The 18,456-nt window shown below is 39.5% G+C and overlaps 1 protein-coding gene and 1 long non-coding RNA gene across 6 annotated transcripts in view; both read left to right on the top strand.

Moving 5' to 3' along the window:
* The first annotated feature begins 626 nt into the window (after positions 1-626).
* LOC134796755 (uncharacterized) lies at positions 627-18,157 on the top strand. Of its 5 annotated transcripts, none has more exons than XM_063768960.1 (7): positions 629-932; positions 14,976-15,081; positions 15,445-15,637; positions 15,775-15,992; positions 16,395-16,478; positions 16,660-16,910; positions 17,378-18,157. In XM_063768960.1, exons 2-7 carry the CDS (start codon positions 14,977-14,979, stop codon positions 17,502-17,504), a joined length of 978 nt encoding a protein of 325 aa, XP_063625030.1. In that variant the 5' UTR covers positions 629-932; position 14,976; the 3' UTR covers positions 17,505-18,157. The 5 variants fall into 5 exon arrangements, with proteins under 5 accessions (XP_063625032.1, XP_063625030.1, XP_063625029.1 ...); XM_063768959.1 differs by having other exon boundaries at positions 15,445-15,661; positions 15,796-15,992; XM_063768961.1 differs by having other exon boundaries at positions 635-932; positions 15,796-15,992.
* LOC134796819 (uncharacterized) overlaps positions 11,103-18,456 on the top strand; it is a 250,822-nt gene continuing 243,468 nt past the window's right edge. Inside the window, exon 1 of the long non-coding RNA XR_010145003.1 lies at positions 11,103-11,213. This is a non-coding gene — a long non-coding RNA (uncharacterized LOC134796819). The remainder of the gene's footprint in view (positions 11,214-18,456) is intronic.

Below are 18,456 nucleotides of genomic sequence, written 5' to 3'. Positions count from 1 at the left end.
TTTCAGATCACACAATAAAAAAAAATTGAGCATTTTTTCACCTCTTTACAAAACATTTCATATCTCCGAAACTAGAAACCCTCATAAGGTACCTTTTCCCGTGGAACGTCACATTTATGTAAATATATAATTATCGGTAAAATATATAAGAAAAAATCTTATTATCACCAGAAAGCCACACTATTTGAGATATACCTATAATAAAGTTTTAAATTATAAAATCATTACAAACCCCGAATAAAACCGCCTAAATCTGAAACTAAAAATCATCAACTTTTGGCTTTTTCCTAATTTTCCACCACTTCGTCTTAAAACAAATGTTTTAAATTAAAATACTGCACAAATTGAATGAAAAATCGGGAAATGGATTTAGAATGGAATGGATTCAGTTTTAGTATCAAAATAATATGCAGGATCAAATAGATTTTATCTAATTATGCATAAAATTATATTTCTGTTGTGTAGGCTGCATCCAACACAATGCATTTAAGGGTTAATTAGTAGTAGGTATTTCTGAGTTTCCGGTTGAAATTTGTCTTGCACTTGAGGATAAAGTTAACTAGATAAGACAATCCTGGGAATGTTTGGTATGTTAATATGACCGCTTGAAGCGCTGGTAAGGCGTGAGCATTGTTTTTTATCGAACGCCCGCTTTCGGGAGCGCGCGCGCAGGTTGATAGGTGTCCTTGAGAAGGTCCGAGTCCAGCCAACGGGATGAACAGGTTGGACATAAGGACAGACAGACGACTAGCACAGTTAGCCGCCGCCACCGTAACTGGGTCACCCTATATATATAGTGAAGTTCAAGGCGCAACACTCATTGCAAGTCAAACTCGCGCCCGAACAACACGCACTTTCACCAGTGATAAGCTACATCGTGGACGACAGTGTATCAGTGATTCAGTGATTGCCAGTACCGGAACCAGATAAAGGTAAGTCGTGTTTTTGGCTTGGACAGTGCAATGGCGAGTGTGAAAGTTTAACGGGACTGAACGCATCACTTGAAGTGACCACGTGATCTAAATTGTTATGATTTAAGGTGTGAGTGTGATGTGATACCTGTGAATATGAATTATTAAAATGACCTGTGAATGAAAAAATGTTATTTGTGGATTAGAATTTTTTTTTAAGTTTTGAAGAATCATATGATTATGAATCGTATGTAGGTAACACCTAATGTGTCCAGGGACGTGTTTAATTTTTGCTAACATTTAGAATCATTTTGAGTTGTTTGTAATAGGTACATATATAAATTTTCAAAAGTAGGTTTTAAGTTTACCTAGACTGTAAGCTTTATTTAATGTGTGACATAAACTAACTGAAACAAAGTCAAAGCTTAGATTTTTAATATACATATAACGTTATCAGATTTATCAATTATTCAGGACCATTTTGTCTATTTAAAAAACCGGACAAGTGCGAGTCGGACTCGCCCACCGAGGGTTCCGTACTTTTCAGTACTTATTTTTTGTTATAGCGGCAACAGAAATACATCATCTCTGAAAATTTCAACGGTCTAGCTATCACGGTTCGTGAGATACAGCCTGGTGACATACGGACGGACGGACGGACAGCGGAGTCTTAGTAATAGGGCGCCGTTTTACCCTTTGGGTACGGAACCCTAAAAATGGACACAAAATACTAAGTGCAAGGCTTTCTTACTTGGTCCTTAGCTAGGTACTTACATATTAGCAGACACATAAGGCAGATAAACACGTCAGATGACAGGTGGCGATAACCGTAAAATTAAGCTTAATAAAATAAAGTACCTACATGTTCCATAGTGATATTAAGTCCTTTTTGCTTAGTACGCCAGAACTCGAATGTCACATCTTTAAAATTTAAATTACTTACTCGTACTATATGCACTTCAAAATGTCCATATTAAAACTATTATTAAAATTATGTATAAACTAAATAAATTAAAACTGAAACTAATAAAATAAATAAATAAAACTTACCCACCTACACTGAGAGAAAAATCATTAGTAAACTAAACCAGGAATTAAAAAACAGTTCTGTACTGGGGGAAAAAATGAAGTTTAGTAATAATTATAGACGTTTCACTATTTCTGTAAAGTTTATTTATTTCTACAAACAGCTCAGTAATCCTAAATCCAATTTCAACAAACAGATAATAGAAATTGAAAGAACTAATAGAAATTGCAAAAGTCAATTTGTTCTTATTAGTTGACTCTCCTTGTCCCCGGATTAAGTTTATTTTTGTAATTCTAAGTGTGTTTTTGTTATCCTTTTCTCTCAGTGTACCTTAGGTCCCCCACATACATACTCGTACTTATGTTAGTAGCAGGGATAAGCAGGTAGTAAATCGAATTATTCCATATTTAATTATATCTCGTAGAACTTTACTTAGTAAAGGCTTATCCAGATTTTTATCATTTATTTCGACTTGTGTTATATTTCTGCAGCACTACTTATTAGAGCGGAAATCACCTAACTAAACTATTAAAAAAAGACAACTTTCTCCAAAGCATTGTATACTTAAGAGCGCTCTTACAAGAAAAGTCGAAATAATGCAAAATTGATGATACTAGTCGACGAAATTCAGGACTTTGCGCTCATTATTAGAAACAATGAGTACTTGTTCCAGTAAAAGCGTCTTCTTATCTTTATAAATATCGTTGTAAATATTAGAAAAAGGACTTATTAAATTAGTAATGATTTTTTTTCTGATGGTCGTTTCCGAAAAACCCCGTGAAGCACTGAATGGCGAGCTCTTATTTGGAAATGTTGAGAATTTTACTCTGCTAAACCTGGCTATTTTGTATTACTAATACCCTGTACTTTAGGCATATCAAACTATATTTTTCCTACATACCTTTGAGAAAGAGAAAATCAAAGTAAAACGAACTCGATTTTCTCTCCGAAACAAGTGTCAATTCCTACGAAAATCTACTTAATATCGAAGTCATTTTCATACTCAAGCAATCTGCAACGTTTGCTTATACTGTTGGTATACATTAGTGTTTATGAAATTCTACTATAATTTTTTGGCAATTTTTTGAAAACTACTCTATATTACCGATGACGCGCGCTGCGCCAGCTCAGTGCCGCGGCAGAGCTTGTAGAGGCAGGACGTGTGTCGGTCGGCTCCGCACATTTTCAACGGCGACGACGAGGTTTTTTATCATTGTGTGCGGCGGGCGCCGTGTAAAACGCTATACTGTGTGCGTGTAAACCGCAACGAGAGACTTTGATCCTAGCACCGTTTTTATAGTATTATAATTTATAATGGTACAGTTTAATAAACTACCGGACAGGATTAAAAATATTTGAAACGACCTGACATTCTATATGTATTTATTTGACTCAAGATAGTACTCAGGGTCTGATGATGGAGCCGGAAGGTGGTCACCGGTACCAATCAACCATGCAACTAAACCACTTCGTGTTTAGGCTCGTTTTATTCATCTCAACAAGATCTTTGACACAAGATAGTACTCAGGGTCTGATGATGGAGCCGGAAGGTGGTCACCGGTACCAATCAACCATGCAACTAAACCACTTCGTGTTTGGGCTCGTTTGATTCGGCTCAACAAGATCTTTGACTTAAGATAGTACTCAGGGCCTGATGATGGAGCCGGAAGGTGGTCACCAGTACCAATCAACAATGCAACTAAACCACTTCGTGTTTAGGCTCGTTTTATTCGTCTCAACAAGATCTTTGACTTAAGATAGTACTCAGGGTCTGATGATGGAGCCGGAAGGTGGTCACCGGTACCAATCAACCATGCAACTAAACCACTTCGTGTTTGGGCTCGTTTGATTCGTCTCAACAAGATCTTTGGCACAAGATAATACTCAGGGTCTGATGATGGAGCCGGAAGGTGGTCACCGGTACCAATCAACCATGCAACTAAACCACTTCGTGTTTAGGCTCGTTTGATTCGTCTCAACAAGATCTTTGACACAAGATAGTACTCAGGGTCTGATGATGGAGCCGGCAGGTGGTCACCGGTACCAATCAACCATGCCACTAAACCACTTCGTGTTTAGGCTCGTTTTATTCGTTTCTATAAGATCTTTGACACAAGATAGTACTCAGGGTCTGATGTTGGAGCCGGAAGGTGGTCACCGGTACCAATCAACCATGCAACTAAACCACTTCGTGTTTAGGCTCGTTTGATTCGTCTCAACAAGACCTTGGACACAAGATAGTACTCAGGATCTGATGATGGAGCTGGAAGGTGGCCACGAGTACCAGTCTACCGTGTAACTGAACCACTTCGTGTTTGGGCTCGTTTGATTTGTCGCAACAAGATCTTTGACACAAGGTAGTACTGAGGGTCTGATGATGGATCCGGAAGGTGGTGACCGGTACCAATCAACCATGCAACTAAACTACTTCGTGTTTGGCTTCGTTCGATTCGTCGCAACAAGATCTTTGACACAAGTTAGTACTCAGGGTCTGATGATGGAGCTGGACTGTGGCCACGGGTACCAGTCTACCATGTAACTGAACCACTTCGTGTTTGGGCTCGTTTGATTTGTCGCAACAAGATCTTTGACACAAGGTAGTACTGAGGGTCTGATGATGGATCCGGAAGGTGGTCACCGGTACCAATCAACCATGCAACTAAACCACTTCGTGTTTGGGCTCGTTTGATTCGGCTCAACAAGATCTTTGACTTAAGATAGTACTCAGGGTCTGATGATGGAGCCGGAAGGTGGTCACCAGTACCAATCAACAATGCAACTAAACCACTTCGTGTTTAGGCTCGTTTTATTCGTCTCAACAAGATCTTTGACTTAAGATAGTACTCAGGGTCTGATGATGGAGCCGGAAGGTGGTCACCGGTACCAATCAACCATGCAACTAAACCACTTCGTGTTTGGGCTCGTTTGATTCGTCTCAACAAGATCTTTGGCACAAGATAATACTCAGGGTCTGATGATGTAGCCGGAAGGTGGTCACCGGTACCAATCAACCATGCAACTAAACCACTTCGTGTTTAGGCTCGTTTGATTCGTCTCAACAAGATCTTTGACACAAGATAGTACTCAGGGTCTGATGATGGAGCCGGCAGGTGGTCACCGGTACCAATCAACCATGCCACTAAACCACTTCGTGTTTAGGCTCGTTTTATTCGTTTCTATAAGATCTTTGACACAAGATAGTACTCAGGGTCTGATGTTGGAGCCGGAAGGTGGTCACCGGTACCAATCAACCATGCAACTAAACCACTTCGTGTTTAGGCTCGTTTGATTCGTCTCAACAAGACCTTGGACACAAGATAGTACTCAGGATCTGATGATGGAGCTGGAAGGTGGCCACGGGTACCAGTCTACCGTGTAACTGAACCACTTCGTGTTTGGGCTCGTTTGATTTGTCGCAACAAGATCTTTGACACAAGGTAGTACTGAGGGTCTGATGATGGATCCGGAAGGTGGTCACCGGTACCAATCAACCATGCAACTAAACCACTTCGTGTTTGGCTTCGTTCGATTCGTCGCAACAAGATCTTTGACACAAGTTAGTACTCAGGGTCTGATGATGGAGCTGGACTGTGGCCACGGGTACCAGTGTACCATGTAACTGAACCACTTCGTGTTTGGGCTCGTTTGATTCGTCGCAATAAGATGTTTGACACAAGATACTACTCAGGGTCTGATGATGGAGCTGATGATGACAGACAGGTACCCGTCGCCACCTTCGCGCTCCATCATCAGACCCTGAGTACTACCTTGTGTCAAAGATCTTGTTGAGATGAATAAAACGTGCCTAAACACGAAATGGTTTAGTTGCATGGTTGATTGGTACCGGTGACCACCTTCCGGCTCAAACATCAGACCCTGAGTACTATCTTGTGTCAAAGATCTTGTTGAAACGAATAAAACGAGCCTAAACACGAAATGGTTTAGTTGCATGGTTGATTGGTACCGGTGACCACCTTCCAGCTCCATCATCAGACTCTGAGTATCACCTAGTGTCAAAGATCTTGTTGAGACGAATCAAACGATCCTAAACACGATGTGGTTTAGTTGCAGGGTTGATTGGTAATGGTACCTTCCAGCTCCATCATCAGACCCTGAGTACTGTCTTGTGTCAAAGATCTTGTTGAGACGAATCAAACGAGCCCAAACACGAAGTTGTTTAGTTACATGATAGACTGGTACCCGTGGCCACCTTCAAGCTCCATCATCAGACCCTGTGTATCTTCAGTGTCAAAGATCTTGTTGAGACGAATCAAACGAGCCTAATCATGTTACTACATGGTTGATTGGTATCCGTGACCACCTTAATCATCATCAGATCCTCAGTACCAGTTCGTTTTTAAACCCTCGTTGATACAAACTTTACAACCTATAGGTTCCAAATGCAATGACGAAACATGTAAATAAGCGAGTAGGTACCTATAATTTCTTTCGAGTAATATACCTTCATAAGTACAAGTATGGGGCTATTCATAAATTACGTCGTTTCAAATGGGAGGAGTGGGGGGGTCTGGACATCGGATGATGGTAACATGACGTAGGAGGAAACAGATTCATCCGAAGCTTGATTTTTGGATGATTTGAGGGGTGGGGGGGGTCAAAAATCGTCAAAAATAGATGACGTAATTTATGAACAGCCCCTATGTACATTTGCACTGCATTTAGTATTTTCGTACTTACCAAATAACAGTTTTAGAACTTTAAAAGTTAAGTACAGTTAGTGTTGTTATGGTTGATTTCAATATGCTTCGCGAAGGATCAAGAATGTTTAATCCATCATTGTAGTGCGAGTGTGGTAGAAGGGGTCGGCGTACTGAGCTCGCACGGCCTGCCGCAGCGCGTAAAATACCTAAACTCGCTCAACGCCGAAATGTAATAGCGCTCTTAAACAGACTAACTTAATAACAACTTGGGGACACAACAAAAAACTATGGAGTAGGAAGGAAGGTGAACATTAGTGTATTCATCCCACTACATGTCAAAACAATGCAATTCGGCACAACAATTAAGGCACTTTAGTTCTCGTCAACGACAGTTTTAGTAATGTAAATAAAAACCTTCACTTTCCAAAATAAGAAAATGGTCGTCACACATTATGCCGCAGCCGTGGATTGGACACGGGTTGTAACAATACGGGAAGCCAATAGCGTCTTAGGCAACTTTACACAATGTACATAATATGAATACATTATTTTATTGAATGTCGTGCGACTTGGATTTGTTCGGTTAATTTTATTTTAAATCAATGACATTACGTACCGACGTAAAACTTAATTTTTCAATAACCCTCTACGGTGTAATCATTGAACAATCGTCTTCAATTCTACATGACGTTTTAAGATACAAATGCAACTTCATTGAAGCTTGAAGTCAATCTTGTATTAATTGGAAATTCGATTTACCTTTCATTTCATTGATATTTAACTCTTTCAACATTAAATTGTTAATAATAGGTATATGTATATTGTATACATATATTACTTAGATAAAAATACACACTACCTCGTCGCCAAAATCTCTTACGTCGTTGCTGACATACGTGCATACCTACCTACATGTATACGTAATTCATGCACACCTTACATCATGGCTATTTCGCTTTCTCATTTCACGCCGTTTGTAAACAAAAGGCAAGTAGATGGGCCCGGCGGACGGCTATTATGATACTTGTGACAGGTTTCTGCAAGTAATTAAAAGTCTTGAAACGTGAACTGGCTGTCGAAAGTGGCGAGGAAAGCTGTTGCGATCGGAATGGTCAATAGCAACCAGGCTTGCGTGCTGCCCGCCGCCTGTAGTTTCTCACACACTCGTCCACTGCAACTATCCAAAGAAATGTTTACATTTCCTTTGGCGTACAACGTGTGGATATAAATTAAAGCAATGAATTATAGCAGTCGATTAAATGAATGCGACAGCTTTGTCGTGCAAATGTGATTCGATCCTTGGTATCAAGACCTGGGATCTGGGATCATAATTGAAAAAATGTGTGTGTATAGTTAAATGTCGAAGTTTAAAATTATGCGTTAATCCGCCAACAGCAAGGGGGAGGAATTTAAATTATACTAAATTTAACCCAAACAAATAACAATCAGGGCAAACCAAATAAAACCGTTTGATAAATAATGGTATTTTGTGATCATTTTTGTTTTCCTGTCACTATACCTACTCATAAACATGATCTGAATCAGTAAACTTCCAATGAAAGTTATAAGATCTTGCGATAATGTTGTGTAATGAGAAATTTAATTATAAACCGGAGCTGGACTCATTTAATTCTGGGTATGACTGAGATCAACAAATAATAATCCATTCAGAACTCTACAATGCCCCTTGGGGGTTTTGAAACTTTTGAATTTAACTTTCCTAAGTTCCTAATTCCTATTAGGACTTAATTTAATTCTTGTAAATAACTTGACAGACAGGCAGTGGTCTTTTTTAAGGTTGAGCTATTTATTAAATCGCAGTTAAGACTTAAGGCCAAACAAAATGTTATTTTTAAGCCGCCGTCAAAAATACTTAATAAAGGCGATCTGAACATTAGTGCCAGAAAAAAAGCCTGTTGGTACTATGTAATACTAACTTCAGAATTATCCAAAGTATAAGCCTTAAAATTTCTACATGCGCAACAAGTGAATAGATAACCATTTGGCAACAGGCACCCCGTCGCCTTATGTCATCAATCAAACCACTAGGACAGAACACTTAACACTAAAAGCTGACAAATGAAAATCAGTTATGCAATGTCAGTATTTACCTACTTACGATAAGGGTATTTAGTTAACCGTGCGAGACCCACCCTCCTTCTCAGAGGCGTTAAAAGACATGCACCTAGTTAGACATCCTTGGATTTCATAATTATGAAACAAGAAGATCCACTAAGATGATTTAGTGAATATCACAATTGAAAAGTCTATCCCAAGTGGGGACCATAGCACTCTACTTGTCTTCCATGAAAAATGAACCAAGGCAATCAGGTGCTTATATTTTATAAGGAAATCTTTAATAATATTTTCCTGGATGAATAAGTCATGTGGAGAAACGCATACAGAATGAGTAGGTAGGGGGGCAATTCTATTATACTTGCGGGTAATAGTTGCGTGACAAACGAATATGTAAGTACCGCCCCTAAGATTGCTATGAAAAACCAACTAGCTATTTAATAGACAGTGATGATTCGCTGGTTAACTATCTCAGCGGGATCTTTTAAGATATACAATCATTTTTAGCACCGAATCCAACTAGCACACACAGGAAGTGGCAGCCCGAAACTAATCCACTGCCTATTAATAATAATAAGTAAAAAAACCATTTAGAATTGAAAATGTCTCGATGACATCGCACTGCATTAATGTCATCATCAAGAAATAGGCACTGAATCACTCCGCTCGTTCCATACCCAAAAAACTTTAGTGAAAGTTGTAGCCACGTGAGAGGCATCTTGTCATTCAGCGTTGGGTAAGCGGGGTGATTATAATACAAAAATTATACACCGGCTTCTTTTGTATAGCCTACCTTATTGGTAATTTTTGATCGTGTCTCCTTCCACTAGCACAAATGTTAAGTAGGTAAGTTCGGTATGTTATAAAGTAGGTAAGTACCTACAACAAGGAACATCTTCCGGATTGGATTAAGTGTAGTTTTTATATATTTTAACAAGTAGGTGAAGGCAGGGCCGGATTAAGCATGTCGGGGCCCCTAGGCAGTGCAAGGCTCGGGGCCCCCTTACAGTCAATTCTGCATACAGCATGTTCAGTTACAGGGAAAAAAGTTTGCGTTTTTAATTTCAATCTTCAGCCGAGCCGATCCGAGTCTAGTCAGAACGATGTCTTTTTCGCACTTATTGCTTGGACATAAAGCTTTTTTCTAACACCGACCATAAGACAAAACGCCAAGCCACATTATTAGGAGCTACATGGTAATAAAGAATGTCCATATGTTAAAATTATTAGTGTTAGACCAAGATAAGTCTGCAACGATTTTGATAGCACACGCAGTGTAAGTGTTATTTTAAACGTCAAACTTCTATGAAATTCATCATCTTCCCCGCGTTATCCCGGCATTTTTGCCACGGCTCATGGGAGCCTTGGGTCCGCTTGGCAACTAATCCCGAGTGCGTAGGCACTAGTTTTTACGAAAGCGACTGCCATCTGACCTTCCAACCCAGAGGGTGAACTAGGCCTTATTGGGATTAGTCCGGTTTCCTCACGATGTTTTCCTTCACCGAAAAGCGACTAGTAAATATCAGATGATATTTCGTACATAAGTTCCGAAAAACTCATTGGTACGAGCCGGGGTTCGAACCCGCAACCTCCGGATTGAAAGTCGCACGCTCTTACCGCTAGGCCACCAGCGCTTCAAACTTCTATGAAATTATAACGTATAAATAACACTTGCACTGCGTATCTTATCTAAATCATTGCAGACTTTTCTTGGTCTAACTGTATTAATTCACCAGTCAAGCTAACATGTAGATAGAGGGCCAACCAAAAAACTTAGCAAAAACGCGAGCGCAGCGAGCGCAATTTTTTTTAACAATATCGCAAATTGTGAAAGCCTGTTAAAAGGCCAGGCCGGGTACCGATCTTCACCTGGGCCTAAAAGTCCGAAGTGCCCCAGTGAGGCGAGCTTTCATGCGAACTCAAAGCCGTTCAGGCTTCGGGATAAGTAGTTGAGCACAGACACGAACCAAATTCCATTGTATTAAAAAGCGAGACCGCTGGCCGAGCTAGCCGCAGCGAGGCCAAAGGCTAAGCTGAAGTAGAGGAGATGAGAAACACATACCAATGGTAAAATGAGGTAAAAAGTGAGGCTGAAGTAAAGGTAGAGCTCAGCAATCTCCGCATTGCTCGACAAGCCCGAAGCGTTTTTTAGCGAAGTGAGCTTTCATGTGAGGCAAAAGGCCAAGCTACTGAAATCAATGTTGATATTTCTTAAAAAGCGACGCCGAAGGCCGAGATGTAAGGAAGGAGCGCTCTAACATGAACCAATCGTCGAAATAGGTCACTTTTGTGACGCGCATTTTTACATACATACATTTTGTATGGACCGTCACTAAACTGACACCCAAAATTCGTATGAAAAACTGGGGACACTTTTTTTCTTTGTTTTAATCAATAGTCCTCGTGATTCTGCGGGCTCAGCACGGTTCCATTTTTATCGACTATCACTATGCGCGTCCCTTTCGCACTTACATACTTGTTAGAACGTGACAGGCATGGTGACGAGGGATAAAAACGCGACCGTGCTAAGCCGCCTGAGTCGATATAACCCAGAAGTTGTTCGAAAAAAAGTAAATGTTAATTTTTTTCAGAAAACCTTTACAACAGGGCCCCGTTTCTCAAAAGCTTGTAACTTGTAATACAAGCGGATGTCACTTTTTGACAGCTTTTGTTAGAAAGGGACTTCCACTTGTATTAGGTACAAGTTACGCTTTTAAGTTAAGCTTTTGAGAAACGGGCCCCAGGTACGCATATATGCCCCGCAAACTGTAACGTATTGCTTCCATTTTATTACAGTTTCATTAAATTAAAGAATGGATCGAAAAAAAAACAATAACAAAGCATACTCATTATTAATAAGAACAAAAAATTTACGCGTTAATTTTAACCCTATGAAACATTTTTTTTTTTGTGATGGTGCGCTCTGAGCCGCCGGGGCCCCCTAGCCGAGGCGGGGCCCCTAGGCAGTTGCCTACTTTGACTTAGGGTTAATCCGGCCCTGGGTGAAGGTGTCAGGCTGTCAGCCGCTATTGAACATGTACATCTAGAATCAGTGGTACCGTTGGATCCACATCGGGAGCGTGGTACGGTTAGGAGCGCGCACGCATCTGATAGCGTCCGATCTAGCGAGACCGTCTGAGGCGCGTGCTATCCGTTGGTTCCTCGGAATTTCCTCGCGAGAATTGCTAATCTCAATTCTAGTTAAGATTACAAAGCTTTCAGTTTAATCTTCGCTATTAGGAGGAGCCGCATGTACGATTTTCCAATTTTATAGTTTTACCCATTTGTTTATTCGGGATTCAACTTTGAATCTTATGAAAATAAATTAATAGGTCCACGGTAACAACCATGCCCACTTATTCATTAGCAAGTCACAGTAGTACCTACCTATAGGTAATATAAATATCAATGTTTATTGATAGGTACGCGATATAACTACAAGTCATGCCATAACATATGACAAAACGTAAAATTAAAATAAAGTTTTTGGCTAAAATTTCATTTTTGGTACAAGCTTTTATCGCTGACTGTACTTTTCTTACGACAGACAACTAATACTCATCGAGACAATTCTAAAAACCCCTAACACAATTAGGTTGCGTTGTTTCATCACAGAGTTCCGATGGCCACCTCCTGTCTCCATCATCAGACCAGCTCGATGGTACCATAATATTGCATTTTCATCTGATTTATACCTGCATGCAAAATTTCAGCTCAATCGGAAACCGGGAAGTGGATCAAATTTAACTTGCAAGATTTGATTACAGACAACGGTCAGGTGAAACTAAATAAAAGCTTGTAATAAATTTAACATTTTGGCTGTCATAATATTTCATGTTAATCATGTTCATAATAACATATAGGTAATATAGCTATATAACTCATATTATGACTTATTGATTCACTTGTACATCCGCGTCGAGAACACGCACTGTTACTAAATTGTGCAGTTTTAGAAAGCGGATTGCACGCTGGACCAGTCAGCGGCGAAAAAAAGGAGCCAAAAAACGACTCCACGGAAACGAGAAAACGTTCTAAAAATGTTTATGAACGTTGCCCACTCTTTAGAACGTGAGATAATGCTGAGAAGAACCAGCGTATGATACAGTGGTACAAGTGTAAAATTGTTAGAGAAACTGCCCATATTTTCCACGGGGAATTTACAATGAAAGTGGCTTGTTGGAGACAGAACTGCAGGTCCAAAATTAGAAAAACGTTAACTTTGCACGGAGGTGGCACACACGTCACCTGCCCGTGTCGCTTTCACCCATCACCATGTTTGCCGCGCCTTGCTGCGCTGTTCTGCGTTATTAGACAATATAATTATACTTGTTTTGAAAATCTATCTCTTAAATACGGTTTTTCTATAATTTAAAAGGACAATACGATATACGTTTCTCCTTCTATATCTGGATGAAAATAATGAACGAAAGAAATCACTTAATTACTTAATCCTTCTTCGGCAAAAAAGTAAGTTAAGACCTTCCGACTGTTACCAGTTTGACAGTAGTAATCTCTGAATTTAAAGCTATGTCTCGAGAAATTTGTTGATGCACAAAATATGTAAAAACATCAATAGGTAACTCAGAAAACCTATGACGCTATTATGAATCTCCGGCTAAGACATTCGAGAATGTATGCCGTTGGCGAGATCCGCGTCGATCGAAAGTGAGGTTCGTTTCCCGCGCGATGCACCGCGAAGTTCAGTCGCCTGCGCAGGTTACTGGGTCAAGGGGTCGATGCCATTTCTACCCGTGCTTCAATCCTATCGATAAGCCCTTCACCGCAAGAAAGCGGCTTCGCCCGGGGCAAAGAGCGAGGTACATATTTGCGTCCCACCTGATACTTAAAAATAACGACTCCATATAAGTACTTATACATCCCAAAAATGTATGTAAAAAAGAAGGTATTTCTCATATTTATGTTTAAGATTGTTCAATAACTGCATAGAGGGTAGAAATCATTTAGGTACGGTGCATAGGCTTTCTGATGTTAAATGTTCATTATAGAAAATGTACAGGCATTTACTTAGTTTATTTTCTGCTTTCTCCCAACAAAGTACGCATTCGTGTGCACATGCATTGCGCTCTTTTCTATGTTACGTTGACGAATGGATCTTTGTGTGCTCGACGGTTGTAGCTAAACAATGCGCCTTAACTAAGGAGTAGCTAAATAAATACACGTACGTATGTGGTTTTACGAGTAAATAGTAACAAGGCATACATAAAACATAAGCAACGACTGGCCAAGACTAGCGACAACAAATTTCTCCGGAGAGAATCTCAACGGACGCGCTGTCACCGGCCACCGGCGCGCAGCCACAACGTGCCTACGTGTGCAATTTGCTTTTCAATTGACACACGAGACAAATAGGCTAGTCATTTTATAAACAATCCGTCGTAACAATCAATGCTGAAACGTCATTTACAGAATAGGCTCAAAATTCTGTCGCAAAAACAGGTATATCGAGGTCAAGAAATTGACCACCGTTTTTTATTATGTTAGCATTCAACAGCCAACGTAACGTAAAAAGCATTGAAAAAAGTCAACACAAAGTGACTAAAATGAGCATGATGCAACATCAGTAACGCGGTCCAAGCAGGTGAAAAATCACTCACTTTTATCGGTCAAAGAAAGTAGACCGCAGAGGCCGATTCGTGACCGTTAGCGCTTAATAAATAGTCAACACAACTAATTTCCGTCAATTTTTATAACTGGCACCTTATTTGAGACGGGTATAAGAAGTGACATCCAAACTACAGTTAACGAAAACCGGGTTAGAATCAGTAGGTTAGAATTTACAAGAACATATAAAATGTTTTACCACGCACTTATAAGCTAAAAATATATATTTTTATTTAAAAAATTGTAGGCATAAATAAGTCGTTAAAGTTATGTAGTGAGGTACTTTGTTTACGGAGACTGCATCAACTGGATGTAACCGTCCAAGCCTTTTAGCTCGTAATAGCCACACTTAGCCAATTAGTTTAATAGGCATCCTCTAATTAGAGACATAGCCAGCATCCTCGTAAAAATGCACCTAAGGCAGTGTAGGAGGCTACTTTCTAAGCAACTCCAAACGCAGGCAATCAATTCGCGCGAATCACTCATCAGAACACTTTCTAATCGACAACGTCCATTGCGCTAACGTATAATTAAATAATATTCTACGTAGGTTAATTTTAATCAAATCTCTTTTAAATAACTATAGTATAAATGTTTGTAGGCAAATTTCAGCACACTTACCTTTTCCTTTAACTTACCTACAATGATGACTTACCATTTTTTCCTTTTCCGCAGGATGAGTCAGAAGATCGCAGGCTGGGCGCTTTTAGCCCTGATTAGTTCATCGACGATTCTTCAGACGATAGCTTACCCGCAGCACCACGCTCCCCTCATCTCACAGGTATGATACCTACTTACTTAGATTACGAAATTACTCTTATTACTTACCTCTCACTCTTACCATGTTTGGAACATTTAATTGCAAGACGGAGTCATGAAAAGTATTGTATAATAATAATTAGGCATTTGGCTGGCAAACATTGTTTTGTTTTTATTAATGTATGTTGCAGACGCAGACATGTATAAGGTTTTATATTTGTTACTAATGTTTTCGCACGGCTTTCTCGAAAATACAGATCAGGACCTGTAGCGAGCTGTGGTTTTTAATATAGTTTAATTTAGACTTAATTTTCGAACGGCAATAAGTCTAATTTGCAAATGACTTTTGGTGAATTGTATTGAATTAGTTTTATGGTTTTTCCAGTCAACAAGTCATGTCCGGACACAAAATCCGCAATACTACAGCAACTCGTTGCCTCTACAACACGAGCAAGAGGCGCAGGAGCGGAAATTCGCAGAGAAGCCCAACGCTCTCAAGAAAGTCGCGCTCGATGACATCGACGACATTCAGAACAACTCCATCTCCGATGGTGGCTTCTCATGGTCCAACATGCTTGGTAAGGAGTATAGTTATCTTCCAGGTGATTTGATTTGATTACTTTATTTTTAAAACGCTTGCTTCTAGACCTTCTAATTAGTACAATCGCATGTAAATTTTAGTTAAGGCAAAATAATAAGAAGGATTAAATTTCAGGAATGATAAAACCATTTTCAGGAATGATAATGCAAATGTTGTTCAACCCCGGCGGCACTGGCCCCAACAAGAGTGACAGTATCGACACGGATTCCTCCTCTGTGTCTCCGTGGGCTAACCTCTTCTCGATGGGACTCAAGATCCTGACAGCCATCCTCGGCGGAGGCGCTTCCAGCGACGGTATCGACAAAGTCGACAACGGCTCCTCTCCCATGCAGGTACAAAACCCAGTATTTAAATTTTGCAAACACACAAAATAATTGCCAATTAACCGGAGTAATTCATTTATTTAAAGCATCACGCAATATACAACAATGGGCCATAGATATCCTTATCCACTAACATAATTTCTGTAGATATTGTCTTCGGTCACTGTTATAGTGTAATGGCACTTGCAAGGTTACCCTCACCCGTAGAACTGTCATTTAGTATCCATTACGTAGTTTATCCTAATACACATACAATAACTACAACCTTCACATCCAGGGATAATCTCAAAGAATTAATATATTTTTACCAATTTTATTAACGGAAATGGTTTCCTTGAGGTTCTCCTGCTATTTTAAATGTAAATAGTCAAGTATGGTATTGGAACCGGTGTCGCATCTCGCTTGCTTCAGGGTATATTGGCTGCGGTACTGTCGACGGTGCTCGGTGCAAAAGATCCTGACCAGGTCGCCTCCATGGCAAAACAGGCTGGAGAGGTACGCGGCCCATCCTTCCTCTCCTTTTAATATGTGCAGTTTGATATACAAATAACCAATGTAGTATCAGGTAAAGCCAGGAAGTAGGTACGCTGGATTTGACAAGATTTTTAAGTTGATCTCATGTTCTTTTCCACTTCTCCACGAGGCATTGCGCATAAATATTCGGTACTCTTTGCAGTTCATCAACATCGTAGTGAACCTGTTGGATGCCCTCAAGACGTCGTTCTCTCACCGCTCTCTGGCCGCTCGTTCCATGGGTCGCAAGGACTCCGTCAGCGACGCCGCCATCGCCGGCATTGCCATGCTGAAAACCTACGTCAGATCCTTCAACACAAGCGACGACAAATGCCTTCAAAAATACGTTTGCGACGCCAACAATGAGTGTGCTGGTGATATTGGACCCAAGAGCGTTTTCTGCCAACTTGGAACGTAAGTTCGCACTTGTCCATTCTACGGTTCTTTTTATTGTTCCTTTTTTAATGCCCTCGAAAATAAAAGGGGGTTTTCAACTCGTCTGAACACCCTTTGCCATGTTCGGACGAGAGAAAATGAGGTTTTCACTCATTTTATTTTTTATTGTACATTTAAAAAATATTATTTATTCGGTAGAACTTGGATTCCATTATTATTTTAATTTGTATAGGCCTCATGAAATATTAATTTCCAGACGGTAGGAAAATTCAATAAACAAAGATTAATCACAGTTCCGAATATAATTTTCCTCTGTCTTAGTAAAAAAAGGTGTAAAATTCCAAATTCCTATGATTAACCATATATGTACTCCCACGCCTACATTTTTCCAGCTTCCGGTCTATTTTAGTAGTCAATAGTGGTCACTGGTAGGCCAGACTTTAAAAATAATATTATGTGTATTTAATAATTGTTTTTTTTTACAGTTATGCTGCCAGTTTCGTACTCGAGAGGCAATCTGGTGGTACCTTCGACGACTTCTACGAGGCTGGTCGCCGAGGACGCGGTGGCTTCGACTGCCGCCAAATGTACCTCGAATGCAACGAAGTTTAAAACCAAACACCAACTGACTCCATATTAATTATAATTCGCCAAATCATTTCACTGTCCAAAACTTTGAACTTAAAACCTTTAACGTAAAATCCAAATTAACTGTAACGAAACTTCCTATTTATTGCTTTGGAAAGTTAACGCGACCGTGCAGCTTTTGCTGCATTTCGATTTTATAATGTATATTTTTTGTCTTACGATGAAACAATTGTACACAAGAGTATAATTTTAGATTGCCATGCCTAATTTTTAAAGGCGTGATACGATCATATCCCATCGCACAAGCTAAGACGCGTTGAGTGTAGTATTCTAATAACTTATTTAAATTATTTATTTAACTTATTCTAGAAGTTAATGAGTAGAGATAATGTATGAGAACAAAGAATACCTGTAACTGGTCTTATTTTTTGATGACCTAGTTAATTGAGCATTATTTAAAATTGGCATAATGTTCAGTGTCAAATGAACTATGTGTTAAATAATAACGGTTCCGCCAATTTCTCAATAAATGACGACTGATGTAAAAATCTGTGTGATATGAATCAATTGTATCACTGAGTAGTTTAGTAATAGGTTTTGTATGTATTTAATGTGTGTTGTATGATTGAGGACGTCCTTGTGTGCATGTGTGTGTATAATAAAATAATAAATTATTACATTTTTTTTGATTTTCCCATACTTCCTTAAAAGTAATGAACGAATCAACCTTCGTTATTTAACATTCTGCAATGTAGAAATAGATAGGCATTTTTAAACACGCCATCGTCGTTTAAAGAAAACGTTGATAGAGTTAGACCAAGAAAATTCTGCAGAAATTTTGACAGCACACGTAGTGCCAGTGTTATTTATACGTCATAATTTCATAGAAGTTTGACGTTTAAAATAACACCTATGTATAAAGAATTTAATAGAGCAATTTAAATACCGCCTGGTTTACCAAAGTTTTTAAGTACTA

The sequence above is a fragment of the Cydia splendana genome, chromosome 14, assembly GCF_910591565.1.
Source record: "Cydia splendana chromosome 14, ilCydSple1.2, whole genome shotgun sequence".
Lineage (NCBI taxonomy): Eukaryota > Metazoa > Arthropoda > Insecta > Lepidoptera > Tortricidae > Cydia > Cydia splendana.
The sequence above is the reverse complement of the archived record's forward strand: the minus strand, read 5'-3'. Positions and strand labels throughout refer to the sequence as shown.

What these genes read in the sequence shown, in the direction of transcription:
- LOC134796755 (XM_063768959.1), top strand. Translation starts at nt 14,977, where the DNA reads ATGAGTCAGAAGATCGCAGGCTGGGCGCTTTTAGCCCTGATTAGTTCA. An exon ending in ACGCTCCCCTCATCTCACAG is followed by an intron (nt 15,082 to 15,444) that starts GTATGATACCTA and finishes TGGTTTTTCCAG; the next exon opens with TCAACAAGTCATGTCCGGAC. An exon ending in ACGGCTCCTCTCCCATGCAG is followed by an intron (nt 15,993 to 16,394) that starts GTACAAAACCCA and finishes CGCTTGCTTCAG; the next exon opens with GGTATATTGGCTGCGGTACT.